This window comes from Trachypithecus francoisi, unplaced genomic scaffold (assembly GCF_009764315.1).
Source record: "Trachypithecus francoisi isolate TF-2019V2 unplaced genomic scaffold, Tfra_2.0 Lachesis_group16, whole genome shotgun sequence".
NCBI classification, from domain to species: Eukaryota; Metazoa; Chordata; class Mammalia; order Primates; family Cercopithecidae; genus Trachypithecus; species Trachypithecus francoisi.
Window position 1 is genome coordinate 3,764,976 of NW_022681461.1, and position 27,278 is coordinate 3,792,253.

At 54.8% G+C, this 27,278-nt stretch overlaps 1 protein-coding gene and 1 long non-coding RNA gene across 2 annotated transcripts in view; one reads left to right on the forward strand and one right to left on the reverse strand.

The window, feature by feature from the left end:
- LOC117098314 overlaps positions 1 to 21,001 on the reverse strand; it is a 57,299-nt gene extending 36,298 nt beyond the window's left edge. The window contains exon 1 of the long non-coding RNA XR_004443327.1: positions 20,800 to 21,001. This is a non-coding gene — a long non-coding RNA (uncharacterized LOC117098314). The remainder of the gene's footprint in view (positions 1 to 20,799) is intronic.
- Positions 21,002 to 21,072: 71 nt separating this feature from the next.
- Positions 21,073 to 24,812, forward strand: BARX1 (BARX homeobox 1). Its single transcript, XM_033236706.1, has 4 exons — positions 21,073 to 21,509; positions 23,236 to 23,527; positions 23,610 to 23,694; positions 24,109 to 24,812. Exons 1-4 carry the CDS (start codon positions 21,287 to 21,289, stop codon positions 24,271 to 24,273), a joined length of 765 nt encoding a protein of 254 aa, XP_033092597.1. The 5' UTR covers positions 21,073 to 21,286; the 3' UTR covers positions 24,274 to 24,812.
- Positions 24,813 to 27,278: the final 2,466 nt, after the last annotated feature.

A 27,278-nucleotide genomic window follows, 5' to 3' on the forward strand; every position in this document is an offset into this window, starting at 1 on the left:
GATGCCACTGGACCCCTAGAAATTTTATTGAGGTAGAAGACCCTTGAATTTTAGTCAGATTTATTTCTCATACTCTGGCATGCAAATATCTCACCAATAGGTCCAGTGTGTTTGCTACTTCTTGCTGACTGGATCCAGTCAGCATAATGTTGTCAATGTAATGGACCAGTGTGATATCTTGTGGAAGCAAAAAGTGATCAAGGTCTCGCCCAGTAAGATTATGACACAAAGCTGGAGAGTTGATAGACCCCTCAGGTAGGACAGTGAAGGCATATTGCTGGCCTTGCCAGATGAAGGCAAATTGCTTCTGGTGGTCCTTATGGATAGGAATGGAGAAAAAGGCATTTGCCAAGTCAATGGCTGCATACCATGTACCAGGAGATGTGTTAATTTGCTCAAGCAATGAAACCACATCTGGTACAGCAGCTGAAATTGGAGTCACCACTTGGTTAAGCATATGATAATCCATGGTCATTCTCCAAGATCCATCTGTCTTCTGATGGGCCAAATGGGAAAGTTGAACGGGGATGTGGTGGGAATCACTATTCCTGCATCCTTCAAGTCTTTGACGGCGGCGCTAATCTCCTCAGTCCCTCAAGGGATGTGATATTGTTTTTGATTTACTCTTTTTCTAGGTAGAGGCAGTTCTAATGGCTTCTATTTGGTCTTTCCCACCATAGTAGCCCTCACCTTACCAGTCAGGGAGCCAATGTTGGGGTTCTGCCAGCTGCTAAGTATGTCTTAGTTTGCCAATTCTGCATTCTGGTAATGGAAAAAGGACCACAGGATGAGCCTGGGAACCCACTGAAACCACTGTAAGTCAGACCGGAGCTAAAACTCCATTAATTACCTGACTTCCATAAGCCCCTACTTTAACTGGAGAACCACAATGACATTTTGGGTCCCCTGGAATCAACGTCAGCTCAGAGTTTATGTCCAGTAGTCCCTGAAATGTCTGATAATTTCCCTTTCCCCAATGCACAGTTACCCTGGTAAAAGGCCAGAGGTCTCCTTGGGGAAGAATGGGAGAAAGATTCACAGCATAAATTGTCAGCAATGTAGTGGGGTCCTTCCTCAAGGGGATGTGGCTTCCCCTTCATTCAAGGGGTTCTGGGTCTGTAAACTGGCCCAAGTCTGGGAATTGATTGAGGGGCCATGATTCTCTGTTTTTATAATTCAAATTAGTCTTTTGTCCATTTGACCAAGAAGTTTTCTGCTTATATAAATTAAGTAAGAATTCAGTAGGCTTTCTATCAGTTTCACTTCTAAAAACACCATGATTAATTAGCCAATGCCAGAGCTCTACATGAGTTAGACTATTCTGATTGCTGCTTTGCCTCTTCTGTCCATTACAGTAGCTATGCCCACCTTGCCTTTGACAGTTGAGTGCTGCCACTTGGCCCCTGCCACCTCGGGATCCAATTATTCCCATTGTATTTAAACTTTGTAGTTGAGTGACTGTGATTCCCACTGTTAGATCTGACATACAGAAAATAACAATTAAAGGACTTTTCAAAGGTACAGGTGCTGGCCTCACAAATCTATTTTACAAGGCATTGGTCAAGCATATATCTTCTGGACTCTCACAGCTGAGATGAGTAGGTCTAAATTGACTAATCCAGTCTACCATCTCAATCTCCCTAAGCCTTTGAATCCCTTCCTCTACATTAAACCAAAGGAGATCAGGCATTTCTAGCTCACTCAGAGTGGGCCATCTTTTAATCCATATTTCAGCTAACCAAGCAAATAAACTATTAGAACCTTTTTTTAACTCCCCAAGCTGCAACATTAAATGCAGAATGATATGGTTTGGCTGTGCCCCCACCCAAAGCTCAACTTGAATTTTATCCCTCAGAATTCCTGTGTGTTGTGGGAGGGACGCGTTGGGAGGTAATTGAATCATGGGGGCCGGTCTTTCCCATGCTATTCTCATGGTAGTGAAAAAGTCTCCCAAGATCCGATGGGTTTATCAGGGGTTTCTGCTTTTGCTTCTTCCTCATTTTTCTCTTGCTGCTGCCATGTAAGAAGTGCCTTCCACCTTCTGCCATGATTCTGAGGCCTCCCCAGCCATGTGGAACTGTAAGTTCAATTAAACCTCTTTTTGTTCCCAGTTTCATGTATGTCTTTATCAGCAGTATGAAAACAGACTAATACAGTAAATTGGTACCAGAAGCAGGGTGTTGCTGAAACGATACCCAAAAATGTGGAAGCAACTTTGGAACTGGGTAATAGGCAGAGATTGGAAGTTTGGAGGGCTCAGAAGAAGATAGGAAAATGTGGGAAAGTTTGGAACTTCCTAGAGACTTGTTGAATGGCTTTGCCTAAAATGATGATAGCGATATGGACAATAAAATCCAGGCTGAGCTGGTCTCATATGGAGATGAGGAACTTGTTGGGAACTGAAGCAAAGGTGACCCTTGTTATGGTTTAGCAAAGAGACTGGTGGCATTTTGCCCCTGTCCTAGAGATTTGTGGAGCTTTGAACTTGAGAGAGATGATTTAGGGTACGTGGTGGAAGAAATTTCTAAGCAGGAAAGCATTCAAGAGGTGACTTGGGTATTGTTAAAGGCATTCAGTTTTAAGGGAAGCAGAGCATAAAAGTTTGGAAAATTTGCAGCCTGACTATGTGATGGAAAAGAAAAATCAATTTTCTGGGGGAGAAATTCAAGCTGGCTGCAGAAATTTGCATAAGTAGTAAGAAACCTAATGTTAATTCCCAAGACCATGGGGAAAATGTCTTTTTCCCCATGGGAAAAAGACCATTACTCAGGGGAGGCCATTACTGTTGCTGCAGGCTACACAGGGTTGATCTCCTCAGACAAAGGTGGAAAGGCTGATGGCAGCATGGGTTGGGGAGGGGATGTTGCCACTACTGGGGATGGGGAAGCTGTTTCTTCTGGCAAAAAAGGTTCATCAGAATTTACAAACTCAGTGTTCCCAGCTTCATCAGGGTCCTCCTACACATCCCTATTCCAAGTTGCAGGGTCCCATTCTTTTCCAATCAATGCCCTCACTTTAACAGTAGACACCTGGTGAGGCTGTGTATGCATCTTTCATTGCAGGTCAGCCACTTGCAAGATAAGAATTTGTATCTGTTTTTCCACAATTTCAGCTCTTTCTCTACAGGAGATAAGACTCTCACTCAGGGTAATCTTAGTCAATTTGAGGCTCAGTATCTGCTTCTGAACCCGGAAGACAGAATCCCTGAATTCATCATTTTCTTTCATCACTTTGTCCTCTGAACTTAGGAGCAACCAACCAGCTTCATTATGTTCCTTGGTTCTTCACATATGGTCGAAGGTATTATGTATAGAGTCACTAAACTCCTTGCCTCTCATGAGTGAAGAATCAGGAGTGTCAAATGCATTTATTTTGCCTAACTCTCTAAACAGTTCATGCCAAGGACTATCAGTGTTCTCCATACTAATAGAAGTAGGGTCAGCCAGGTGCAGTGGCTCACTCCTGTAATCCCAGCACTTTGGGAGGCAGAGGCAGGCAGATCACGAGGTCAAGAGGTTGAGACCATCCTGGCTAACACAGTGAAACCCCATCTCTACTAAAAATACAAAAAATTAGCTGGGTATGCTGGCATGCGCCTGTAGTCCTAGCTACTCGGGAGGCTGAGGCAGGATAATCTCTTGAACCCAGGAGGTGGAGTTTGTAGTGAGCTGGATTGTGCCACTGCACTCCAGTCTGGGTGACAGAGTGAGACTCCGTCTAAAAAAAAAAAGAAAAAGAAAAAAAAGAAGTAGAGTCTTTAGCGTAATCATATTAAACAGCCAACTCCAGAAACCCCAAAACCAACTAAATAACTCCATCCTTAATATTCTGTTCCTCTAGAACCACTCCTGGTATGAAAATCCATATTAGTCAGGGTTCTCTAGAGGGACAGAATTAATGGAATGTATATTATATAATATATCATATATCATATATAATATATATCATATGATATATAATGTATAAAATATATAAAATAATATATATGGAAGTTTAATAAATATTAACTCACATGATCACAAAGTCCCACAATAGGCCATCTGTAGGCTGAGGAGGAAGGAGGGCCAGTCCGGTTCCAAAACTGAAAAATTTGGAGTGTAATGTTCAAGAACAGGAAGCATCCAGCACAGGAGAAAGATGTAGGCTGAGGCTAGACCAGTCTCACCTTTTCATGTTTTTCTGCCTGCTTTATATTTGCTGGCAGCTGATTAGATGGTGCCCACCCAGGTTAAGGATGGGTCTGCCTTCTCCAGCCTACTGACTCAAATGTTAATCTCCCTTGGCAACATCCTCACAAACAAGCCTAGGATCAATACTTTGTATCCTTCAGTCCTATCAAGTTGACACTCAATATTAACCATCACAACTTCCATGTAGAACACAGTTTAATGATGAGCAGTTAAATAATGCATATGTGCTCATTTGAAGCTTACATATATGTTATGAAACGCAATGGTAACTACAGCAGTGGTTTGGAACATAACCCAACAAAATATTTAGTGGGGGAGAAGAGCATTTCATGACTGATATTGTTTAAAATAATGGGTGCATGGTGATAACAAAAAGCAGACCAAATTTTTAGTCACTTTTGTTATCGTTTTTAAATTCTGTGTAGATAATGTACCCCTAAAGGCCCCCTTGCGTCAGCCTTACTTTTGAGGCGCTGCTGAGGTGCCATTCCCCTGGGCTCTGTGACATGTGCCGGCCCAGGTTCAAGCTGAAATTCTGGCCTGGACTCTTTACCTGGGATGAATGTTAAGCTTATAAATGGACAGGTTCCTGGATAGGGTGGTTACTTGCAGTTGTGTGGGTTGTTCACTGCACAAGGGTGCTAGTTGGGGGTTCCAACCCAGCTGTGCTCTGCTGGCTGCAGCTGTGCCTATCTGTAGGAGGGGAAGTCTTTATCTAATTTGTACAAAGACGCCATATAGGCAGTGTTGTGGGATGAATCATATCCTCCAAAAAGATATGTTGAAGTCCTAACCTCCTGGAACCTATGAATGTAGCTGTTTTTGGAAATACGATCTTTGCAGATGTAGGTAGTTAAGGTGAGGTCCGGCTGAATAAGGACAGACCCTAACACAATGACTGGTGGTCTCTTATAAGGAGACCACAGACACATGTATGTATGTGTCTGCGTACATAGACACATGGGGAAGATCATGGGATGATAGAGGCAGTGCCTGGAATTATGTGGCCACAAGCCAAGGACTGCCGGCCTTCACTGGAAGCTGAAAGACACAAGGAGGGCTCTTCCCCTACAGCCTGTAGAGAGAGCGTCACCTGCCAACACCTTGGTTTTGGACTTCTGGCCTCTAAAACTGTAGAGAGTGAATGTCCCCTGCTCTAAGTCACCCAGCTGTGGTACTTCTTTTTTTTTTTTCAGCAACCACAGGAAACTAACCAGGCAGTGATGGCCCTGTTCTGGATTCCCCCGCTTCAGCATTTAAAATATCAGAACTTTTCCATCTCCCTAGAAATGTATCAGTACTGGGTGGAGGTGGAGATTGGTGGACCTTTCTGTTCCCAAGGAACAGAAACTAGTGGCAGGGATTTTTTTTTAAATACAAAAGTAAACAAGCTTCTCTTTCCCCTGAGGAGTTCTGTTCTTCACCAGAAGAGCTGGCTGGACAAAGTGCCACAGCAAGCTAAGTCATAAGGTCTGACTGACAGTAAGCTGCACAAAACACCTGTTGAATAGAGGAAGGGACCACTCTGTGGGCCAGGGGCTGGCGGACGGAGAGGCTGAGCCTGGCTCCCCACTGATGTCAGGGACCGGCCGCAGGACAAAGAATAAACCCCGGCCCTGCAAGCCTCCAGGCATTGGAAGCTTTCATCACAGCAGCCTGTCTTGACTGACATGTCGTCCCAATTCTGCCACTATTTGTGTGGCTGGAGTGAGTCCCTCCCTGCTCTGGTCTCAGTTTCCCCATCAGAAAGTGAGAAAGTTGTGCCCGCTGTTGCCCATCCAATGATGAGTGCTGAGAGCAGGCTCTAGACAGAGGCAAGGACAAGGGAGTTGAGGCGAATGAGAAGAGGAAGCTCTGGAAGCCATGAGCAGGGCCTGGGCCGTCGGGGGTGGAGACGGAATGAGGGACCAGGGACAAAGGAGCCCTGTGGGGAAGGAGAGGCTCCTCAGAAGAGAGGGGCCCTTACAGAGTCTCCTCCAGGGAGGGCTCCGGAGGCGATGGACTACGAGCTGGCTGCAAATCAAGCTCTTTATTTACTTAGCACCTGCCATAGTCAGGCCCTGTGCCCAGGACACCAGGGACCCTTGGTGTCCTCAGCCGCCCTTCGAGGAAGGCATTCTACCTCTAATGGCCCTGGACAGTGCCGGTGCCGGAGGCTCTTCCCACAGATCCGTGGGCGTTTCACCAGAGGGAGCTTAGCGCTCTGAGGACGCAGAGGGCGGCCGGGAGGGGCAGGCAGCGCCTCCTCAGCCAGAGGAAGGAGCGAAGGGACTCAACAGTCACAGCAGGGCTGGAGGGGGAAGATGTGGGGGGGACATGGGGAGAGGGGTCTGAGCCGGGGTATCTCTGGGGATCCCTGTGCAGGAGAGGCGAGTACAGCAGATGAGCCAGTGTGCGGGACAGGGCCACACAGAGATGGAGACCAAGTCTATCCTGCCCCGACTTCCCAAGATGGCAGCTTTATGGGAACCAGTGACCAAGGCCTTCAGGAAGGACATTCTGGCCAGATGTCCATGTCACTGGAGTGTTTAGGCGGCACAAAGCCCCTACCCAACCTCCAGGCATGCTCTGGCCACACATGGGTGGCCCAGCACTGGGGAGGGTGGTGGCCCCACTTGGAAAGGGGATTAGGCTGTCATTTCCAGGACAAGGAGCGGGCTTGCAGGACTCCAGGCATTACACACTGACACAAACAACAACCAGCCTCCTCCCCCAGCCCCAGCCACACTTCACCCCTCACTGGGCTGCATGGACGCTCCAGTAGGCGCCAGCCTCAGGAGCCCCCATCTCGCACCCACCCCCACCTCAGACGTTAGGCCGCACCCGGTGGCTATGGCCATATGGTTCCCGCCAAAGAGACTCTGGTTCACTTTGCTGCTGGTCAGGGAAGCAAGTGGACGCTGAATGTGCTCCAACTGTGGATGGTGTCCTTGGCATGTGGCCCCCGCAGCTGCTGTCCCCACCTCTTGGTGAGACCTCTGCCCAGGGGTCATTTTCAGACAGGATGGATTATGTGGGCCTCTGCTGGAGGCCCAGGGCGCTCTGTGGCTTGCAGGACATGCAGCAGACACTGTCCTAGCTCAGATCGACGGCATCAAGGTAGCATCAGAGCTTTCCTGAGTGCTTCATTCATTCACTTCATTCGTTCTCACTCCACTGACTGAGGAAAGCCCTGCCAGTGCCAATCACTTCTTCCTATAGAAGCTGAGTCCTCCCATTGGAGGGACAAGAAAAGCAAGTGTCAAGGAAGCTGAGGCTGTGGGTCTCGGTCGGTGCTGGGGCAGCCCCGGCCAACAATGGTCACATAATCCCCTGAAGGAACGACTGTCAGGCCACCTCTGGCAGTGCCCCTAGTACTTGGTGGAGGGAGGGCGAGCTGGTGGCAGTGGTAGCCAGCCTGGATTCACTGTGCCGGTGGCAGTGGTGGCCAGGCTGGATTCACTGTGCCGGTGGCAGTGGTGGCCAGGCTGGATTCACTGTGCCGGTGTCAGTGGTGGCCAGCCTGGATTCACTGTGCCGGTGGCAGTGGTGGCCAGCCTGGATTCACTGTGCCGGTGGCAGTGGTGGCCAGGCTGGATTCACTGTGCCGGTGGCAGTGGTGGCCAGCCTGGATTCACTGTGCCGGTGGCAGTGGTGGCCAGCCTGGATTCACTGTGCCGGTGGCAGTGGTGGCCAGCCTGGATTCACTGTGCCGGTGGCAGTGGTGGCCAGCCTGGATTCACTGTGCCGGTGGCAGTGGTGGCCAGGCTGGATTCACTGTGCCGGTGGCAGTGGTCGCCAGCCTGGATTCACTGTGCCGGTGGCAGTGGTCGCCAGCCTGGATTCACTGTGCTGGTGGCAGTGGTGGCCAGCCTGGATTCACTGTGCTGGTGCAGGGCTCCCCCGCCTCATTTGTCCAGTTTATTTAACAGATGACTCACCAGCATGTGCTGCGGGCCTGGGCTGGTCTGGGGCTATAGAAATGTGCATCAGCTGGTCCTCGCATCATGAGAACTCCAGGACGCAAGTGCTAGTGGTATCCTCATTTCTCAGTGGGAGAAACTGAGGCACACAGAAGGAATGTGCTTCCAACACTGAGCGGGACAAGGTTTGAACCGAACCCTGTGCCGCCTTGCTCGCACCTTCATCTTCATGTTCTTGCTGTTTCCTCACGCATAACCAGTGCTTCCTTTATCCGATTGTTCTCTTTACATGACAATGTGTTCTTACTGAACAAATGTGTTTTAAAGTGATCTGGATCTTAGTTTTAAAAGCTGGGTGCAGTGGCTCATGCCTGTAATCCCAGCACTTTGAGAGGACCAGGCAGGTGGATCACCTGAGGTCAGGAGTTCGAGACCAGCCTGGCCAACATGGTGAAACCCCATCTCTACTAGCAACTCTGTCTCTACAAAAAATTAGCCAGGAGTGGTGACGGGTGCTTGTAATCCCAGCTGCTCAGGGGACTGAGGCAGGAGAATTGCTTGAGCCTGGGAGGCAGAGGTTGCAGTGAGCCAAGATCATTCCACTGCACTCCAGCCTGGGCAACAAGAGCAAAATTCTGTCTCAGAAAAAGCAAACAAACAAAAATAAATAAATAAAAATAAAAGCCCAGCATCACCTAGCAATTGTGGACGCAGTTAGCTGGGGTCTGAATCCCATCGCACAGTGCTGTGCCTTCACTCTCCCAGGCACGGCTGTCTGGGGGGGCCTGACTGGTCCAGTGAGGCAGTGATGGGCCTGTGAGCACAGTGAGACCACGCTGGCACCACACTCAGACTCAGGACTTAGCATGATTGGAAAGGCAGAAAGTACCTGGGGAGTGAGTGACTCCTGCTGGGGTGTGCTGTTGATTAGTGCCATGCTCACATCAGCTGAGACAGCCCGTGTGGCTCAAAGCCCTTGGGGTAGGCCTGGGTCTGCCTCACCTGCACACATCCCCACTTTCCCCTAACCTGGGAGAAGTGAGAGAACAGGAAGGGGTAGAGGAGTGGTCAGGGTGCTCCAGCCCAGGCCTGGCTGGCAGAACATGGCGTCTCACAGGCTGTGTCAGGCATCGGCCGCGGCCGGCGCTGGTGCCAGGAGCCTCCTGAGAGCCCACACTGGGTCCAGCAGGCTGGGAGGCACTTCTCCTGCAGGGCATGGAGAGGGAGGGGCGGCCTCCGATGGGAGCACCTGTGCCCTGAGAGTGGGGCTGGGCGGGGTAGAGGCTGTAGTGGGCGCAGAGCAGGTGACCCCAGCCACCAGAACTAGGGTCTGAGAACGCAGTCAAATTCTGCATGCCACCCTGTCCTGGATATTGGAGCCCAGGACAATTAAACCAGGGGTAGGAGAAAAAGGAACCAGATGTGCTCCCTGGTCTGTGTCCACCGCTGGCAGCTCCGCCACCTCAGCAGAGGATGGCTGCCACCTCTGCCCTGGGACTTGCCTGGGTCAGAGGGGCCTCCCCTCTCTGTGCAGGGTCTTCCTCGGATCTGCTCCTTTTTTTATTTTTATTTTTTGAGATGGAGTCTCACTCTTGTTGCCTAGGCTGGAGTGCAGTGGCGCAGTCTTGGTTCACTGCAACCTCTGCCTCCAAGGTTCAAGCAATTCTCCTGCCTCAGCCTCCCAAGTAGCTGGGAATAAGGCACCCGCCACCAGGCCCAGCTAATTTTTGTATTTTTAGTAGAGACAGGGTTTCACCATGTTGGCCAGGCTGGTCTCAAACTCCTGACCTCAGGTGATCCACCTGCCTTGACCTCCCAGAGTGCTAGGATTATAGGTGTGAGCCAAGGATCTGCTCTTTCTGAATCACAGCAAGGTGGTGGCTGCAGGCCATCACAATACCAGGGCTGGCCAGAATGTGGCCCCCCATGTTCTCCTGTCCGTGCTGTGGACAGCCTCCGGCCAAAGGGGCTCCCTCAGGCACCAGCCGTCACTGCAGGGATGAGGGACATCACAGTCCCTCTGCAGGCAGGGGCACCGGCCTGGACTCTGAGGTTTGCCTTTGGGTGATGGAAGAAGACGAAGATTCAAACAGGATGTCTGCCCTCCTGTGGTCTCTCTCCTGTGGCAGACATGAGGTTCCCCCAGCACACACACCTCCGTGGCTGAACTTGGGTGCTACTGCAGCACAGCAAAGCTCTGCAAACTCAGTGGCTGAAAACCAAACACTGTTATTATCTCATATTATTATCTCCTCCATGTGTCAGGATCTGCTCAGGGTCTCATAAATCAGCAATAAGGTGCCAGCCAGGCTGCGGTCTCACCTGGAGCTCTGCCAAGGAAGACCCGCTTCTGAGCTTATTCAGGCTGTTGGCTGAGTCTACCTGCTTGCTCTGGGTCCTGGCCACGCGGGCTCTCTGTCGGCTGCTCAATGAGCTGGCTTTTTCAAGGCGGGCAGAACTCTGACCTCAGGGAAGACCTCAGTCACTTTTTTTTTCTGAGACAGAGTCTTGCTCTGTTGCCCTGGCTGGAGTGTGGTGGTGTGATCTCAGCTCACTGCAACCTCCGCCTCTTGAGTTCAAGTGATTCTCCTGCCTCAGCCTCCTGAGTAGCTGGGATTACAGGCATGTGCCACCACGCCTGATTTTTATATTTTTAGTAGAGATGCGGTTTCTCCATGTTGACCAGGCTGGTCTCGAACTCCTGACCTAAGGTGATCTGCCTGCCTCAGCCTCCCGAACTGCTGGGATTACAGACGTGAGCCACTGTGCCTGGCCCCAGTCCCTCTTAAAGAGGTTTTCTCAATTAGGCCCAGGACAATCTCCCTTTGGATCAATTCAAAGTCAATCAGTTAGGGACCTCAAAATCCTTTTTGCCATATCAGGTAGCACCATCAGGGCGATGCTATCCTATCACACTGATAGATCCCCTATATTCAAAGGGATGGATTATGTAGGGCACAAACACCTTCATGGATGAATTTTGCTCTAATCTGTAACAGAAACGTACAACGGAAAGCCAGTAGATTTATAAATTAAGGTGGATTTTTAACAGGAAGTATGCAGATAGGATATGTTTTCTTCCCTTGTTTCAACATGTTGCTTATCATCTGGGGAAGGAGCAGGCAGAACTCAAAACAATGATAACAACTTTTTCTATCCATTTGGTTTGATGAGAAGAGAAGCAAACAAATAATTGGCAGCACTGTTGGGCACAGTTGTGTGGGTTGCACACTGCATAATCAAGAAGTGCTATTCTCAGCACAGTCGATGACACCCCTGGGAGTTACGTAGTCTGTAAATGGCAGTCCTGCTCTCCTAGACTGAGCTAGAATGGGATGAGGTTGGGACCAGCACAGGGCCAACCTATGGAAGGAGCCCAGTACCATGGGTGTCCTGACCAGAATTGAGGCCACAGGGCCCTGCCCTTTGAGTGGAGATGCCTTGCCTGCTGTTTGTGCTTGGGTAGGAACAGGGCTGCCTCCCAGGGAAGCCCCTGGTCAGTGAGCTGTGTCAGCAGGGGACAGCTGCTCCAGTCCATCTTCTCCACTCAGAGCAGGATGAGGTGGATAACAATAAGTCCAAATCTGGACACAGTGAGCTTGGTGTGCCCATGGTCACCCAGCTTGGGTGACCTTTGGCAGCTAGAGCCATAGGTCTGTCTCACTGGCAATCAGCGAGGGAAAGTAGGGGTTAAGTCAGAAGGTGACTTTTTGGGGTCCCCAAAAAGGTCATTTGTGATGCTGTGGAGGGAGCACTGCAGCTCCACCTCTCAGACAAATGAGGTCACCCCTCTTTGCCTCAGTTTCCTTGCTAGTAAATTAAGGGTAAAATTGCCAGTCTCCTAGAGTGGGAAGACATGAGTTTAAATGAGATCATGTAACAGGGGGCACAAGGCCTTGCACAGATGGTGTGCTCCCTAGAAGACTGACTAGGGCTCTTCCAGGTTGGGGAGTGCACAGTGGAACCCACAACGTACTGAGAGACTCCCCTTTTCAGTAGCAGGCCCAGAGAGCATCCCCCTGGGCTTCATTACAGGGCACAGAGCTCAGCCTCTTAAGTCCCTGAAGGTCAGATGCAGCTGGCTCCAAAAGTATCCAAACATTTAAAATCCAACCTGTGCTGTGTGGCCCGCTGATCGGAACACCAGCACCCCACAGTGGAAGCCATGAGCTCACTGTGTGTGTCTGGAAGCTCCCCACCCCTGGGGCTCAGGGCCTCCCGCACGCCTCTGCCCCGTGGCATGCCCCCTCCCGTTGTGTCCACCGCCTTCTGCGTGCTGTGTTTTTGCCATTGGCTGTGAGCGCATTTGTACATCTCTGCATGGTTAAACTGCACTTCCTGTGGGCAGCTAAGATATCTTTTTCTTTGTATCTTCAGCATCCAGCAAGGTGGTTGACACATAGAGAAGGAAAAGTAAGTACTGGATTATTTTTCCTTTTTTAATTTTTCCTTTAAAAAAAAAAAATCCCTCAGCTTTATTGAGGTATAATGGGCAAATAAAAATTGTATATATGCTGGGCATGGTGGCACATGCCTGTAATTCCAGCACTTTGGGAGGCCAAGGCAGGCAGATTGCTTGAGCGCAGGAGTTGGAGACCAGCCTGGGTAACATGGTGAAACCCTGTCTCTACCAAAAATACAAAAATTAGCCGGGCATGGTGGTGCGTGCCTGCAGTCCCAGCTACTATGGAGGTTGAGGTGGGAGGACTGCTTGAGCCCGGGAGGTGGAGGTTGCAGTGAGCTGAGATGGCACCACTGGGCTCCAGCCTGGGCGACAGTCATACCTGTCTCAAACAAAACAAAAAAAAAGTATGTATTCGAGGTGTACAATGTGATGTTTTGGTATATGTATATACTGTGATGATCACCACAATCAAGCTAATTAACACATCTATCGCGTCACATAGTTACCATTTTGGTGAGAACACTAAAGACCGACCCTTTCAGCACATTTCAAGCACGCAATACATAATTGTTAACTATAGTCACCATGCTGTACATAGATCCCCAGAATTTATCTTATAACTGAAAGTTCGTACCCTTTGACCAACATCTTCTCATTTCTCCCCCACATCCCGGCCCTAATAACCACCATTTCACTCTATTTCTATGATGTCAGCTTTTTAAAATTCCACATACAAGTGAGATCATGCAGTCTTGTTTTCCTTTACAAGAGGAACGGTTCCGAGTGAGCATGGTTAAGACTCAACATGACCAGCAGAGGGCGCAAGAACCAAGGAAGTTGCGGGGGCGGGGCGATAAGGCCTCTCTGTGAGCAAGATTTCCTGGAAACACTTCCAGCAAGCAACACATTTATAATCTCTATTTTTCTGTCATATTCTTTCCCTTTGCCTAGTCCCTGCAAGATTTGTCACTTGGCAGCTGCAAAGGCTCAAGGCTTGGGAAACTCCCAGAAAGTCAGAGCCACGGCCCCCTGTCCATCTACATTTCAACAGCTGGAGAGGATTTAGATGGAATTGCCAGGGATTGGGAATGGCTGGCTGGGAAGAAGCACTCTCCCCCGGGGGTGGCCTTCACCCTTAAGGGGCTGCAAGCCTAGGTCACTAGGCTCTCAGCAGTCCGTTAGGCAGCCAGTGAAGGGAGTGAGCGCCCTGTCTCCAGGGGTGTGCAAGGAGCTGGAAGGCAGGGTAAACTATCTCTATTCCAAAGGCTGTTGCAAGGATTAAGTGAGAGAGTGATTGTACGTTGTGCAATCCAGTGTCTGGGTATGGTATTAATAAGGGAAACACTTAAATTGTTGAGAACTCAGAAATGGGAGTAGGAAATGAGCCAGGTGATTCTGTGTTCCTAAGGCCCAAATACTGGTAAACTAACAGATCCTTTCCTGGAAAAAAGAAATTAGAAGAAAAAATGTTAACATAAGGCAACATGTCTGATACGGAAGTGCAATATTTGTGCAATCAGAATAATTGAAACTACACAAGAATTGGTAAACTGTGGCCCACTGCCTGTTGTTGCTTGGCCAGCACACTGAGAACGGTTTTTACATATTTAAGTGGTTGGAAAAAAAAAAGCATCATATTTTGCGACATGAAAATTAGATATAATTCAGATTTTCATATCTATAAATAAAGTTGGTTGGAACACAGCCATACCCACTCATTTATGCATTATCTAGGGCTACTTTCGCACTGCAAAGACAGGGCTGAGTCACCAAACAGGGCCATGTGGCCTGCAAAACCTGAAACATTTGCTTATCTGGCCCTTTATAGAAAAAGTTTTTCAATCCATGACGTAAGTTGTTAACACTGGCAAGGAGAAAGGTTCACCTAAAACCGCTCGTGTTTTTCCATATGGGGAAACTGAGGCTTGCAGAGGACATGGGCTTGCTCAAGGGCAGTAGTAGGAAGATGTCTGCAAACGATCTCAAGGTCCCCTGGGTGCTCTGCCTATCTGCAAATGTGTGGAATTTGACCATTTGGGAACTGGGCTTATAAGCCCATTCCTGGCACCAAGGGGCAGGAACAAGGCAGAAAGTACAGGTATGACAAGGGAGAGGGGGCCCAGGGAAGCCCAGTGCCTGTGGAGGTGGCACCAGCTCCTGTCCCCATCCTCTCTGTGTGTCATCTTCAGTCAGTTCACACCAGCAGGAGGCAGGAGGGCTGTCCTGGAGCCAGGGTACCAGAGGCTGATCCTGCCTGGTATCTGAGGGGTGGTGTGGCTGTAGCCTCCTTTTCCCCCCTAGATCCCAGAACTCTTGTCTGTAAAAGAAGCACCATGTCCCCTGTTCCATCCCCTCCCAAGCAGCACCCAGTGGGAGGTGCTGCTGGAGGAGGCAGTGCCCAGCCCCCTCTCCCTTCCAGTCCTGGCAGGGTGGTGGAGTGGGGAGGTGGCAGGTGAAGACAGGACTGGTAGCTACAGTAGAGTCCTGTGTCAGGAAGGACAGATGCAAGTGTAAGTCCCTGCTGGAACGTGGGCAATGTGATCTGGCCTGGCCTCCCTGCCACCAGGAGACATTCTGGAGGAGATGCTGTGGTCCATCTCACCTGGCTAAGGGGCCACGGCCCAGACCCCTTCCCCAGTCCCAGGCCTAGCTCCCCAGGCTGCCCAAGCTGGAAAGAATCCCCCACCCCTACACAGGCTATAGAACCCTGCAAGAGCTCTGTGCCTATTAAACATGCTAGGTAGATCTTCAGAGCCTCTGGCACCTGGTGGGCACACCGCGAGCGTGAAGGCCTCTTCTTTTATTAGGAGGACGGGACTGTGACTTGGCAGTCCTTCTGATGAAAAGGAACAGAAAGGGGCGGGGAGCGGGAGCAGGAGAGGAGACAGGAGCGAGAATGAGCGAGCAATCAAAGAAAGAAGCAGGGTGGGGGGAGGACTTAAAAAACAAAAGAAAGAGGAGGGGGAAATGGGTGAAAGAAGGGAAGAAAGAGGAAAAAAAGCAAATAATGAAAGAAAAGGGGAAAAGTAAGAAAAGCCGAGCCGTTTCCGCGGGCGCCTCGCCGCGTTCTGGCCCGCGCGAGCCGGCCTCTCTCTGGGGTCTCAGGCTCTGCACGTCGGGAAGGCTCCTAGAGGAGCCTGGTCCGCGGCTTCCAGGGACTGTGACCAGCGCTTCATGGGCTCTGTGGGAGCCTAGGGTGGAAACCAGGTTTTGAGCTGCAGCCTGGCACCAGCCCGGATGGGGCAGGGAGGGCCCGCGTAGTCGGTCCGCACCGACCCTGACTCTCCTCGGAAGGTCGAAGCAGCACGTGTGTGGGGGTCAGACCTATGCCCAGGGAGCGTTCTCGAAGGGTCCACACTCGCCAGCGGGAGAGCACCCGTGCGGGTCCCAAGCACCGCCCCTACCCGGCCTTGCAGTTGGCGCCCAGCAGCTCTGGTCTTCGCGGCCGGCCTCACCGAGCCCCGGCACCCAGACGGCTACTTCCTGACTCTGGGTGTGGCCTCAGGCGCCGCTGGTTCGCGTAACTGGACTCCGAAGCGAGGTCTCTGCGGGAGCCGCCGGGGCTGGAGAGCGATGGGTGTGAAATGGAGGCGGGACCCGTCCAGGGCCTGGAGGGCTGGGAGCGAAGCCGCGGGCTGGCGGCTCTGCATGTCCAGAAGCAACACCTCCGGTTCCTAGACCAAGAACCGGGTCATCTCCGGGTCGCCGGAGCGAGTTATTTATTACCTATCTAAGAATCTATCTTTTATTTTTATTTATTATTTTTGTTAAGAGACGGGGTCTGGATCTGTCGCCCAGGCTGGTGCAGTGGGGCAATCAGAGTTCACTGCAGCTTCGAACTGTTGGGCTCAAGGTATCCTCCTACCTCAGCCTGCCCAGAAGCTGGGACTACAGGCGCTTGCCACTATGCTGGGCTGTTGGATGTATTTAAACTCACACTTTCATAGAAAATTAGACATTTTTAAAAAATCAACAGCAAAACTTACAAAACAAAAATAAAGTAGCGAATTCCAAAGGAACAAATTTGTAAATTGCTCCAAGAGGTGGAGCTTGGAAAGAGAGGGGATGTGTCTAAAGGCGCTGTCACCCCAAACACAATTTGACCCCGAGCTTCTAGGGCTTTGAAATGACTCAAAACGAATGCCCACATTTGAGTTCGAAATTTTCATGAAAGAAAGCATCACACAGACTGGCTTCTCCAAAGAGAAAGCGAGTTGGTGGTCTCCAGGAGATAAACCTGTAAGCGTGGGGACGGGGTAATTTTATAATTCCAAGATTTTCTGTTTTGAAGCTAGGAAAGATATTGCCAGTCTCTGCTCGGCGCAAAAGCAGGGCGAACGCCGCAGCCCATCGGGACGGTGCGTTCCGAGCGAGGTCCAGGCGGCCTCTGTCGGGCACAGCACACCTGCGGCCAAGGCCGGTGCCCCAGTCCCAGCAGCACCACCAACACGGCACCAACAGCCTGGACAATCAGAACCAAAGGTAAAAAAAAAAAAAAAAAAAAAAAAGGAAGAAGAAGAAGAAAAGAAAAAAGAAAAGAGGAAACGAGCTCCATTCCCAGCGCTAGCGACCCCCAGGGACACAGTGTGCTGGGCGGCGGGGCGCGCAAGGCTGCGCCGGGAGCAGAAGGCCGCGAGATGAGGCGGCCCGGGGCCACCTGGGCCCCTAGGGGCTGGACGTCAACCAGTAAGAGGGCGTGGGACCGCCCGCAGGCGGCTGCTGGGACGACTGCAGCCGGAGGTGAGCTGACCGTTCTGGAAGAAGCCTCCGCTCCACCGCGGCCCCAACTTCGTTTTGCCCATTACGATGCAGACCCGCTGCAAGTGGGAGCGGGAACAAACTGCCCACGGCCAAGGCAGATGGAAGAGAGCCCGGCGTCCTCCAAGCAATGCACGATCCCCTGGCCGTTGGCCGCTGAGCCTGCCCCGAGTGCTCCTTCCAGACTCAGCCTCCCCCCAGGACAACGAACGGCTCCCGGACCCCCGCGCGCGCGGAGCCATTTCACAGTCCGGTCTGGGAGGCACTGGAGTAGGAGAAGTGTGTGGGTGGAGAGGAGGCGGTTCTGCAACCTACACCTGAATGCTTAGGGGATTCGGTTGTGGGGATGAGGTGCTCCCCTCCCAGTCCCGCAGCCTCCAAAGGGGCTGTAGGGTGTGAGGGGCAGAACATGGGTGGGGAGGAGGCCGGTTCTGCGCTCCGAGGGCCCTCATCCAACGACTGGGCGGCGCCCAGGACCCCCTGCCGCCCGGAGCCCCTCGCCACCCGGCTGCTAGGGAGGGCGGCTGGCCCCGGGCGCTGAGGTCACCTTTTCCACTGCGCCCGCCGCGAGCGGGACGGTTTCCGGGATTTTCGCGGCGGCGGCTAGAGGCCTCGGGAGGGGGATGTCCCAGGCGTCGGGCTGGCAGCTGCGCCCCTGGGGTGGGGGCTGCGATCCCAGACTGCACCTCACTGGGGAGGAGGCTTCCCCTCTCTCGGCCTCGGTGTCCTAGACAGGCAGGGGATTCCCGTTCTCTAGGAGCCTCTTTTTTCGGCCGCCAACGCGGCAGTGCCTGAGCAGAGGAGGCCCTGCCGCCGCCGGTTTTGTGTAATTTTCGCCGAAAAGGGGTTTATCTGCTGGTTTACCCTGGGGTTGGGTGACGGGGAGGCTGCGTCTAGCACGAGCCAGGGGGACCAGAGACAGACCTGCGAGGGAGGTGTTTTGGGTGACCAGGGGCAGGACCCTGGCTCTGTCAGTCCCTGGAGCCAGCTGCGGTCTCCCAAAGCTCCCTAGGCGCTGGGCATTCTCCTTCCAGCCCTCAGGGCCTCATTCCCAAAACCGCCCTCTGCTCCTGCTGCAGGGCTGGCCTGGGGCTGCAGGAAATGGTCCTGGCCAGTGTCCAAGGAGCTGGGGGTGCACACCTGTGGAATGGGGTGAGGGCTGGGCTGCACTAGTCTTCTGACTCCCCAAAATCTAGACAGGAGGCCTCCATCCTGAAAATGACTCCCTCCCCCACAAACTGACCAAGGAACTATCCCAGGAGGATGGCTTGTAGTAAAATAAGTTTAGTGACAGCTGATGAACAGTGTGATCCTTGAATCTGGAATCTGGGAACCATTTTGAGGATGTGAGACCCTCAGGTCTTGAGCATGGGGCAGAGATGGTTCAAATTTGGGTGGCTTCTGTTAGGGCCCAAATAACAGGGGATGGGACAGAGGCTCGCTGGGCCTACTCAGGGAGAAACCGCCACTGGGCTATGCCCTTAGGGAGATGTAGAAGCCAGGGGGTGAGGAGGGGGCCGGGGCCCTGCTAAGATGGGGGAGGTGAGGGAGGAAGCCGGGAAAAAGGGCTTGATATGGCTCTGTACAAGGAGCAATAGTAAACCAGCCCTACTCACTGCAGTACCTGCACCAGGCCCTGCCTCTCACTAGGCCTCAGTTTCCCATCTGAGAAAGGAGATGGTTGAATTGAGTGATACCATTGCACTCATCTAGGGAGGGTTCTCGGAGTCTACCAACGGGTGGGGGGAGCCCGAATGCTGCCCCAGCCTCCCAGGAGACACTGGCTTTTTTCTATTTGCCAAGTAGGATGTCGGTGGCTGCTTGGCCAACAGTGACAGGGCCAGCTTCCTGGTCTCTTGGTCTATCACGAGGTGGCCTGCTCAGTGTGGGATACTGTTGCTTTTAGTGGTGCCCTCTCCACCCTTTCCAAAGAACCATGTAGGCTCACAGCACCACTCTTCGAGGGAGTCTGAAGCAACTGGCAGCCATTGAGGCCACCTTCTTTCAGTCGCAGTGGTAACTCTGAGTTCAGAAAGTCATGCAACAACTGGGAAGGAGAGACAGTGGGCTCTTGGGATTGGGATCTTACCAGAGAAGGTAGTCTTTGTCCTCACTCCAAGCCCTACAGACAAAGGATCTCGGCCACTTCCTAGTCCTCCCCACCTGCCCCCCACCCCCACCCCCGAGTCTGGGGCCGGGGCCAGGGGCTGAGGGCCAGCCTGAAGGCCTCCCCACCAGCAGCTGGAGCTGGAGAAAGGACTTCAACTTGGGTGGGGGGCATGGCCATAGGTGTGGTAAGCCCTAGTTACCTGAGGTGAAGACTGAGGCCCCGCATGGAGCTCATAGAGGAAGTCGGGGTGGCCCAGGACACCCACAGTGCGTCAGGCGCTGACTGGCAATGGCGGATGGGGCTGGAAGGTAGGACCAGTGATTCCTGAGAAAGGGGAGAAGGGCAGGTACTCCTTCCCCTACCTCCTGGGGACACTTCTCCCCTCTTGCCTGGAGGAACTGTTTTCTCTCCAAACAGACCTAAGGGCTCCCAGGGTGCAGGATCCTTGGCGTGCAGGACCCCCTCACTGAGTTCTCACAGTCTCCCTGGAGCCAGGTGTCAGCATCTCCTCAGGACAGGTAAGGAAACTGAGGCCCAGAAAGGGTCAGTGGTTTCACCAGTAGTGGCAGGACCAAAGAGAGGAGTTCAGCATAGAGTAGCTTTGGGGTCGTTCACTCCACGGCTTGGGTTTATACTCTCTAATGATGGAAAGAAAGATCTAGGGAAGGCACTGCCAACTTCCTCCATCATGTTGGAACCTTTGAGGCTCACGCAATGGAGCCAGGTCCCACCAGGGTTTGGTCTTTACACTCTCAGAGCAACCTGTGGCCCCCTGGCCCCAACTCCGCCCAGTAACGGTTTCTTGATACTCCAAAGCTGGGTAAAGACAAAGCTGCATCCTTCCCTTCTCCTCGAATCCTTTTCCTTTTCTAACTAGGGGGATGTAACCAGCCCACAGCCTCCTGGGGGCTGTCAAGAAGGATGTGTCCATGGATCACTTGAATTTGCAAATCAAGCAAATCTCGGCTGCAGAACATTTTTCTCTCATGGCAGCCCGGAGAGAAATGAGGCCGTACATGGTAAACTGAGGCAGAGGTGGGCGGGGTGCACAAGTGCCCCTACCGCTCTGCCCCTTGCATCCCTGCACGCTGCCTCACCCTTGCCGGGTTGGCGGTCTTGAGCCCGAGACTGGAGGCTGCTCGGACCACCTCCTTCCCAGCTGAGGAGCACGGCCTTTGCCCCTCCTCCCCTCCTCCCGACCTTTCCGGGGCTACCTAAAAGCCGACCAAGCCGCCCGTTTTCTAGCTGTCCCCTTTCTTTACCGCCCCCTCCCTCTGCCCCGCCTGCCTCTGTGCCCTCCGTCACGTCACAGCCCGCTGGCTCTCACGCCTCTTTCGGTCTCTGTGCACATCTCGGTGGCGTCCCTGGTACCCTCACATCACACTCTCTCAAATCTTGTTTGGCCCACGCCGTCTCCCTCTGCCCCTCTCTCACCTGTGTCGTTGATCCCTCCGACTCTCGTCTCTGGGGGTCTTGCCTCCCGAACTCTCCGGCTCTCTCCTTCCAGGGCGTGCGCTCCGCTGGGTCTCCCTCGGTCTCGGTCGGCCGGCCTCTTTCACGCCGCCCCCTCCCTTCTGGCCTCCCTTCCGCCTCCCTCCCTTCTGTGTCCCTCCCTCCGGCTCAGCCTAGGGGTTGGGGGCGGCGGCGCGGGGCGGGGCGGGGCGGGGCAGTGACGCGGGGCTGGCCGGGCAAGAGGCGCGGCGGCGCGGGGCGGGGGCGCAGTCCCGGGTCCGACCGGCCGAGCCCCGCGCGCCCCGCCCGCGCCCTGCGCCTCCGCCCGGCCGGCCGGCGGGGGAGGGGGCATGAGCCGGCGCCCGCGCGCCGCCCCGAGCTGCGGGCCGGCCTAGAGTCCCGCGCGGGCCCCGCGCCGGAGCCAAGCCGCCGCCGCCGCCAAACAGCGGGCGCAGCCGTGGGCGCCGCGATGCAGCGGCCGGGGGAGCCGGGCGCCGCGCGCTTCGGCCCGCCCGAGGGCTGCGCGGACCACCGACCGCACCGTTATCGCAGCTTCATGATTGAGGAGATCCTCACGGAGCCACCGGGACCCAAGGGCGCCGCGCCCGCAGCCGCCGCTGCCGCGGCGGGCGAGCTGCTGAAGTTCGGCGTGCAGGCGCTGCTGGCGGCGCGGCCTTTCCACAGCCACCTGGGTACGTGTGGCGGCCGCGGGGTCGCGGGCAGGGCTTGGCGGGAGACAGCGAGCTGAACCGCGGGGGCGCCCCGAGCCTCCTCCGGCCTCGAAGCAGCCCCGGGAAGCTGCTCTGGGAGCGCAAGTTCTGGGGCTGTCTCTCGGAGCCCTCCAGGCGGGAGGCGGAGGGTGCAAACGCCAGGCCTCAGAGAAACCAGGCCTCGTGCCCGCGGGCCGCCCGGGGAGGGTGTTCGCTCTTTCCTTCACTGCTTCCCTTCGGCCTCCAGCCTGGGGACCCCGAGTGAGCATCCCGGTGGCAGGCGCACGACCAGGCTACGGACTCTTGTGGGTGGAAGCGACCTCAGGCCACGGGCGCCTGGGCTTCGCCGCAGAGGGCTGGCCGGGAGTGGCCGCGGCTGCCCAAGCCAGGGAAGTCGGACCTCTGGGGAGGAGGCCTGCGCTCCCGAGGGCTGGGTGCTGACGCGGGCCCAAGCCGGCCCGGAGCCCCCGGGAGCTCCAGCGGCCGAGGAACGCGGTCTTGGCCGCAGTGCGGACCTGCTTGGGCCTTGCCTCGGGGTCAGAGGCCTGGCTGTGAGCAGCTGCCTGGCTGTCCCTTCTGCTTTCAGGTCGGCCTCTGTAGGGCTTGAACGGCCTGCTCAGACCTTTTCAGCTTCTGCCCTTTCTCCCAATCTGGCGGGGCCTGCCCTGCCCTGCTGGTGCCCTCTCCATCGCACTCCACCCTCGTCTTGTCTTTCCTGTCTCGCTTTCCACTCGTCTCCCGGTTGGCCTCCCTCGGCTTCTCTCACTGGGGTCGGTCTGCCTTCCATCTCCTACCTTTTCCCTGCGGGTCCTCTGCCCCACGTTTACCTGCGCCTTGCCCTACCCTTTCCCACTCCAGCCGGGCTAGGACTGGCACCTCAGTGACAGGCCTGTCGGGGAAGGGAGGCTTCTACGCTGTAGCCGGGACCCCAGCCCTTCAAGTCGCGTTCCCTGCACACCCCACCTCCCAGTCGGTGCTCCCCAGCCTGGAAACGGCAGGGCCAGCGCGCTTCTTCTAAGTCCATCTGGGACTCGGCCATTTGGCTACCTTTCATCTCCATCTGCTCTGTTGTTACTAATTCGTTTGAAGCGGGCACACAGTCGTTTTAGGACTGAAGACTATGGAAGCATCTTCATGGGGAAGCGTCTGAAAGTAGAACACGTCAACAGTAATTTCCAGGTTCTCAGGGTCCTTTGGAATTTCCAGGAAGCACCCAACTCCAGCCCAGATGACTCCTGGCCACCGCACAGCTATTGTGCCACGCACGGAAGAGCAAATGTGCACGCTCCGTGCATATTCTTTTTCTAAGCAGCAGTGCTGATTTGGTTGGAGCAGCCGCCCATCTTCTTAGGACCGGCTGCCGTTTCATTTTTGGTTTCTTCTTTCCGCGAAAGACAAGACACACTCCGAGTTTCTCGCAGCTGCAAACATGTTCATCAAGAACCCCGAGATCTCAGAGTCGCTGAGGCTTGGGGAACTCCAGGACAGAGCACGGACGGGGTCGAGGAGATCCTCCCTCCCAGATCTGGGGAACAGCAGTGTTAAGGAGGGTCTCCATCTGCGCCACCGGCGCCAAGGGGCAGGGCGTGGAGATTTTGCGCGGGGTGGCACCGGCCAAGCGCGAGCACCCCCGCCGGCACATGGTGCGGCAGTCCCTGGGGTAGAGGAGCGCGGTCCTAGCTCACCCAGCTCCCCGTTCTCTTCGCAGCCGTGCTGAAGGCCGAGCAGGCGGCGGTGTTCAAGTTCCCACTGGCGCCGCTGGGCTGTTCAGGGCTGAGCTCTGCGCTGCTGGCGGCGGGGCCTGGGCTGCCCGGCGCCGCGGGTGCGCCACACCTGCCACTCGAGTTGCAGCTCCGCGGGAAGCTGGAGGCGGCAGGCCCTGGGGAGCCAGGCACCAAGGCCAAGAAGGGGCGTCGGAGCCGCACTGTGTTCACCGAGCTGCAGCTGATGGGCCTGGAGAAACGCTTTGAGAAGCAGAAGTACCTTTCCACGCCGGACAGGTAGGACGGGGCAAGGCTGGGGCCAGCGGGCTGTGGGAGTGTGATCACTTGCCTTGCTGAGGGTGCGCCCTGCTCTTTCCAGAATAGATCTTGCTGAATCCCTGGGCCTGAGCCAGTTGCAGGTGAAGACGTGGTACCAGAATCGGAGGATGAAGTGGAAGAAAATAGTGAGTGTGCCTGGTGGCTTCCCGCCCCTCGGCTTCCTGGGCCATGCCCCGGTGCCATGCGGAGCTACTCTCCTCCTTCTCCCCGCAGAGAGTAGACTCTGCCCAACCTCCCCATTCCCTCGGTGCCTGGTACGCACCGGGACTCTCTCAGTTCTTTCTGCCCCTTGGGTGCCTGGCTAAGCCGACATTTCTTCCTCTCTCGTGGCACCTTCAGGCCTCCGGGCAGTCTTATGCTCTCCAGGCCAGGCCGCTCCCCAGCGGCATTTGGACAAATAGCCGCCATTTCCCGGGACATTTCCCCACCATTTCCTCATATGGTTTCCTGTACTCCCTAGTCCCACCTGGGTGCAAGTCTCCTCCGGGGTCCCCAGTCCACGTCCTGGCTCACACAGGTGCTGGCGGTCCCCCGTGCAGGTGCTGCAGGGCGGCGGCCTGGAGTCTCCCACCAAGCCCAAGGGGCGGCCCAAGAAGAACTCAATTCCAACGAGTGAGCAGCTCACTGAGCAGGAGCGTGCCAAGGATGCGGAGAAACCGGCGGAGGTGCCCGGCGAGCCCAGCGACAGGAGCCGCGAGGACTGAGGGCGGCATACGGTGCGGGGCCCGGGATGCCCGCGCCGCCCGCAGCCCCCTCAACCGGCGGAAACCTGCGAGCCGGCCCTTCCGCGTCCAAGACGTTTACTTCTTAAACCTTTTTATTATGATCTTGAATGCGGACAATTGGGGCCAAACGAGGAAGGACACAGACCCTAAAGCCAGACCCAGGTCCCAGCGCGCTTCTGGGCTCTAACCTGGGAGACTCGCATCCAGCGCGGCGGAAGCTACTAGTCTCTGCCCTGAGCTCCGTGGCGCAGAGCGCTCCACGCGCATTCACGCCCCGCTCCTCGCCTGCACCCCCACCCCGTCTGGGGCCTGCCCTCCCGGCTGGGGAGCCTCCAGGCACACACCCGCTTCTGGACGGCGGGGACCGGCGGTTGGGCTCAGGCCACCACGGCCTGAGACCCCCAGGGCAACCGGTCGGCTCGGCCCGGAGGTGGTTCCCGATGTCGCTGGGACCCCTACCCCCTCTTGCGAAGACGGTGACTTTTTTTTCCAATAAAATACTTTATGACACAATCGGGCTCGGTGGAGCAGCTTCTGAATCCGCAGTGGGTGCGGGTGGGCGCGGCAAGATAAGCAGAACGCCGGCAGTTGCTTCTTAAACTTCCTTTCCTCCGGCTCCGTCGAAGGCAGCTGTGCTCGTCGCCACCAAGCCCGGGCTAGGCACGGCGGGCGGCTCGGTGGCTGCAGGATCCTAGGAATCGCTTCCACTCTGGGCGTGAGGGGCCAGTCTGAACTCCACCTCCTTTTCCTTGCCAGCCAGAGAGTCGCTGGCAGGGGCGGTCTGGCCGCACCGCGGGTGCCCAAAGGAGCGGGAGCCAGAGGTCCGCCGCGGAGCTCGCTCCGGAAAGGGTCCGGACAGCCGCCTCGGTTGTTGTTTCGGTTTCCTGGGACTTGAAGTACCAGTTTGTGCGGTTCTTGAGATGGTCCTCACCAACCCATTATGAGGCTGATGGGAAGTCGAGGACGCGAGGTTTGGACGGAGCCCCCGCCAGCGCGGTAGCCCGCCCGCGGGTCCTTGCAGCAGCAGTAGCTCCCCAGAGTTCTCACGTTTTCCGCAGGATACTCAGGGCGGCAGCGCCTGGGCGCCTGAGTTCCAGCTCCGGGCAGTGAGGGCACCTGGCTGACGCAGAGAGAGGACTCAGCTGACACCGGCCTAAGGAAGGTGGTCCCTTGCAGGGACACAGCTTGGCTGTGCGTGCCATCAGGTGCCCCCCTTCTCCTGGAGGTCTCAGTTGCCTTCCCACAGTCCAGGCTGGGCTCAGGGCTGCCTGTAGGTTCCTGTCCTCGTGCTTCCTGAAGCTGGGGGTGGGAAGGATGACCAGAGGTGGGGATGGAGCGATGGCCACTTTACTGGTTAAAGCTCAGTAAGACTATGAAACTTGGTCATTCAGAGTTCCTGAAGCCAGGTCCTTCCAGGCTCAAAAAGGAAAAGAGATTTAGGCACAACAAAAAAAGAGATTCAGGGACAAATAACTCAGCTGCAAGTATTGTGTTTCAGAATGTGAAAGTGACCTCTTCTGGCCCCCACCTATTGTGGCAACACCTTGCCTTTCAGATCTTGGCTTGATAGGCTCTTCACAGAACCTGAGCTCCGACTTTCCCTCCTGGAACCTCAAGGCCTGAAGGAATGAGGGGTTTTGGAGTGGGGGGGGGTCAGTGTGGGGAGAGGAGAGGGAGAGAGCAAGCACTTTCTCAGGGCTGCAGCCACTTTCCTCACCCTAGTCCTGCCAGGTGTGGGAAACCAGCTCTTGCTCACTCTGGGTTCTTAATTCAGCCTTGCAAACAGCTCCCAGACTACTCGCCTGCTTTTCCTGAGAAGCCAGAAAACCTAACCAACCCTGACCGCCTGGAATGAATGAATCATCAGTGTGTGACTGTGGCCTCTAATCCCTTCCAGCCTTGGGGTTACTCCCAGGTCTTTCAACCTAGCGACCCTGCCTGCACTGGTCCCAGCAGCCAAGTAACTTACCTGATTGCATTTTATCCTCTCCATTTGAAAGGACAGGAAGTGAAGGTCTGACTTCCGTGGAAAGGGAGGCCTGAGGGACCTGGTTTCCAGCTATGTCTCTATCATACAGAATTGTGGAAGAAGGTAGAATGTACCTACACCAGTCAAGAGGGGCAAGGAGGGGGATCTGACCAGCATCAGTCACAGTTCCTTTGGGCTCTCCGGTTTTGCTAAATCCGAGGAAGGCAACCTTTGGCAGATTAGCTGCCCTGTGAGTCTTTGGTGTTATGGACCTAGTGGTCTTTGTAGGACCGGGGCTCTGACAGGTGGGGGAGGGGGTCCGGCCAATCTGGAGTCAGAGCACAAGGGCCCCAATATTTCAGCGGGAACAGCCCCCTCCAGGCACAAAGGGGAACTTGATGCGGGAACTCCGGTCGGAGGTCACCTGTGGGTCAGTGGGGAAGTTGGGCCTCAAATGAGGGAGACCAGATTCCAGGCCCTGCAGTGCGGGAGGGGTGGAGGTTTTGTCACTGCCTTCACATCTGTGCTCCTTGGCAGGACAGGGAAAGCAGAGACAGACCGAGTCCCTGAGACCGGGGAAGAGTAGCCGGCTGCACGCCATTGTGTTTGGGCAGCTCAGGGCTTCCATGCTTGGTGGAACCCTTGAGACCCGAAGGAAGCTCCAGGCCCGCTCCAGGGAGCTAAGGCGCAGAGGCAGATGATTGCCCGCCGGCCCAGGGACCCCGCGCTGACCAAGCCCGCAAAGCTGCCACTCTAGGTAAAGGGCCGCATCGTGTCTTCCAAGGTGACGGGGTCTGTCGGGTTGCGCGTGCCGGACTGGAGCTACCTGGCGCCCGCCCTGCGTGCCACTGCGCCCCAGCCACCAAGCGCTGAGGTTGTCTCTCTGTCTGCAGGCAGCAGTCGCATCCCTTATTTCAGGCCTGGGGCTTGAAGAAAGGGTCCCTTGAATCCCGTTCCTCTTCCCCTCCATGCACAAGTCTCTTCTCATCCCCAAGTTCCTGGGAAACAAAACCCA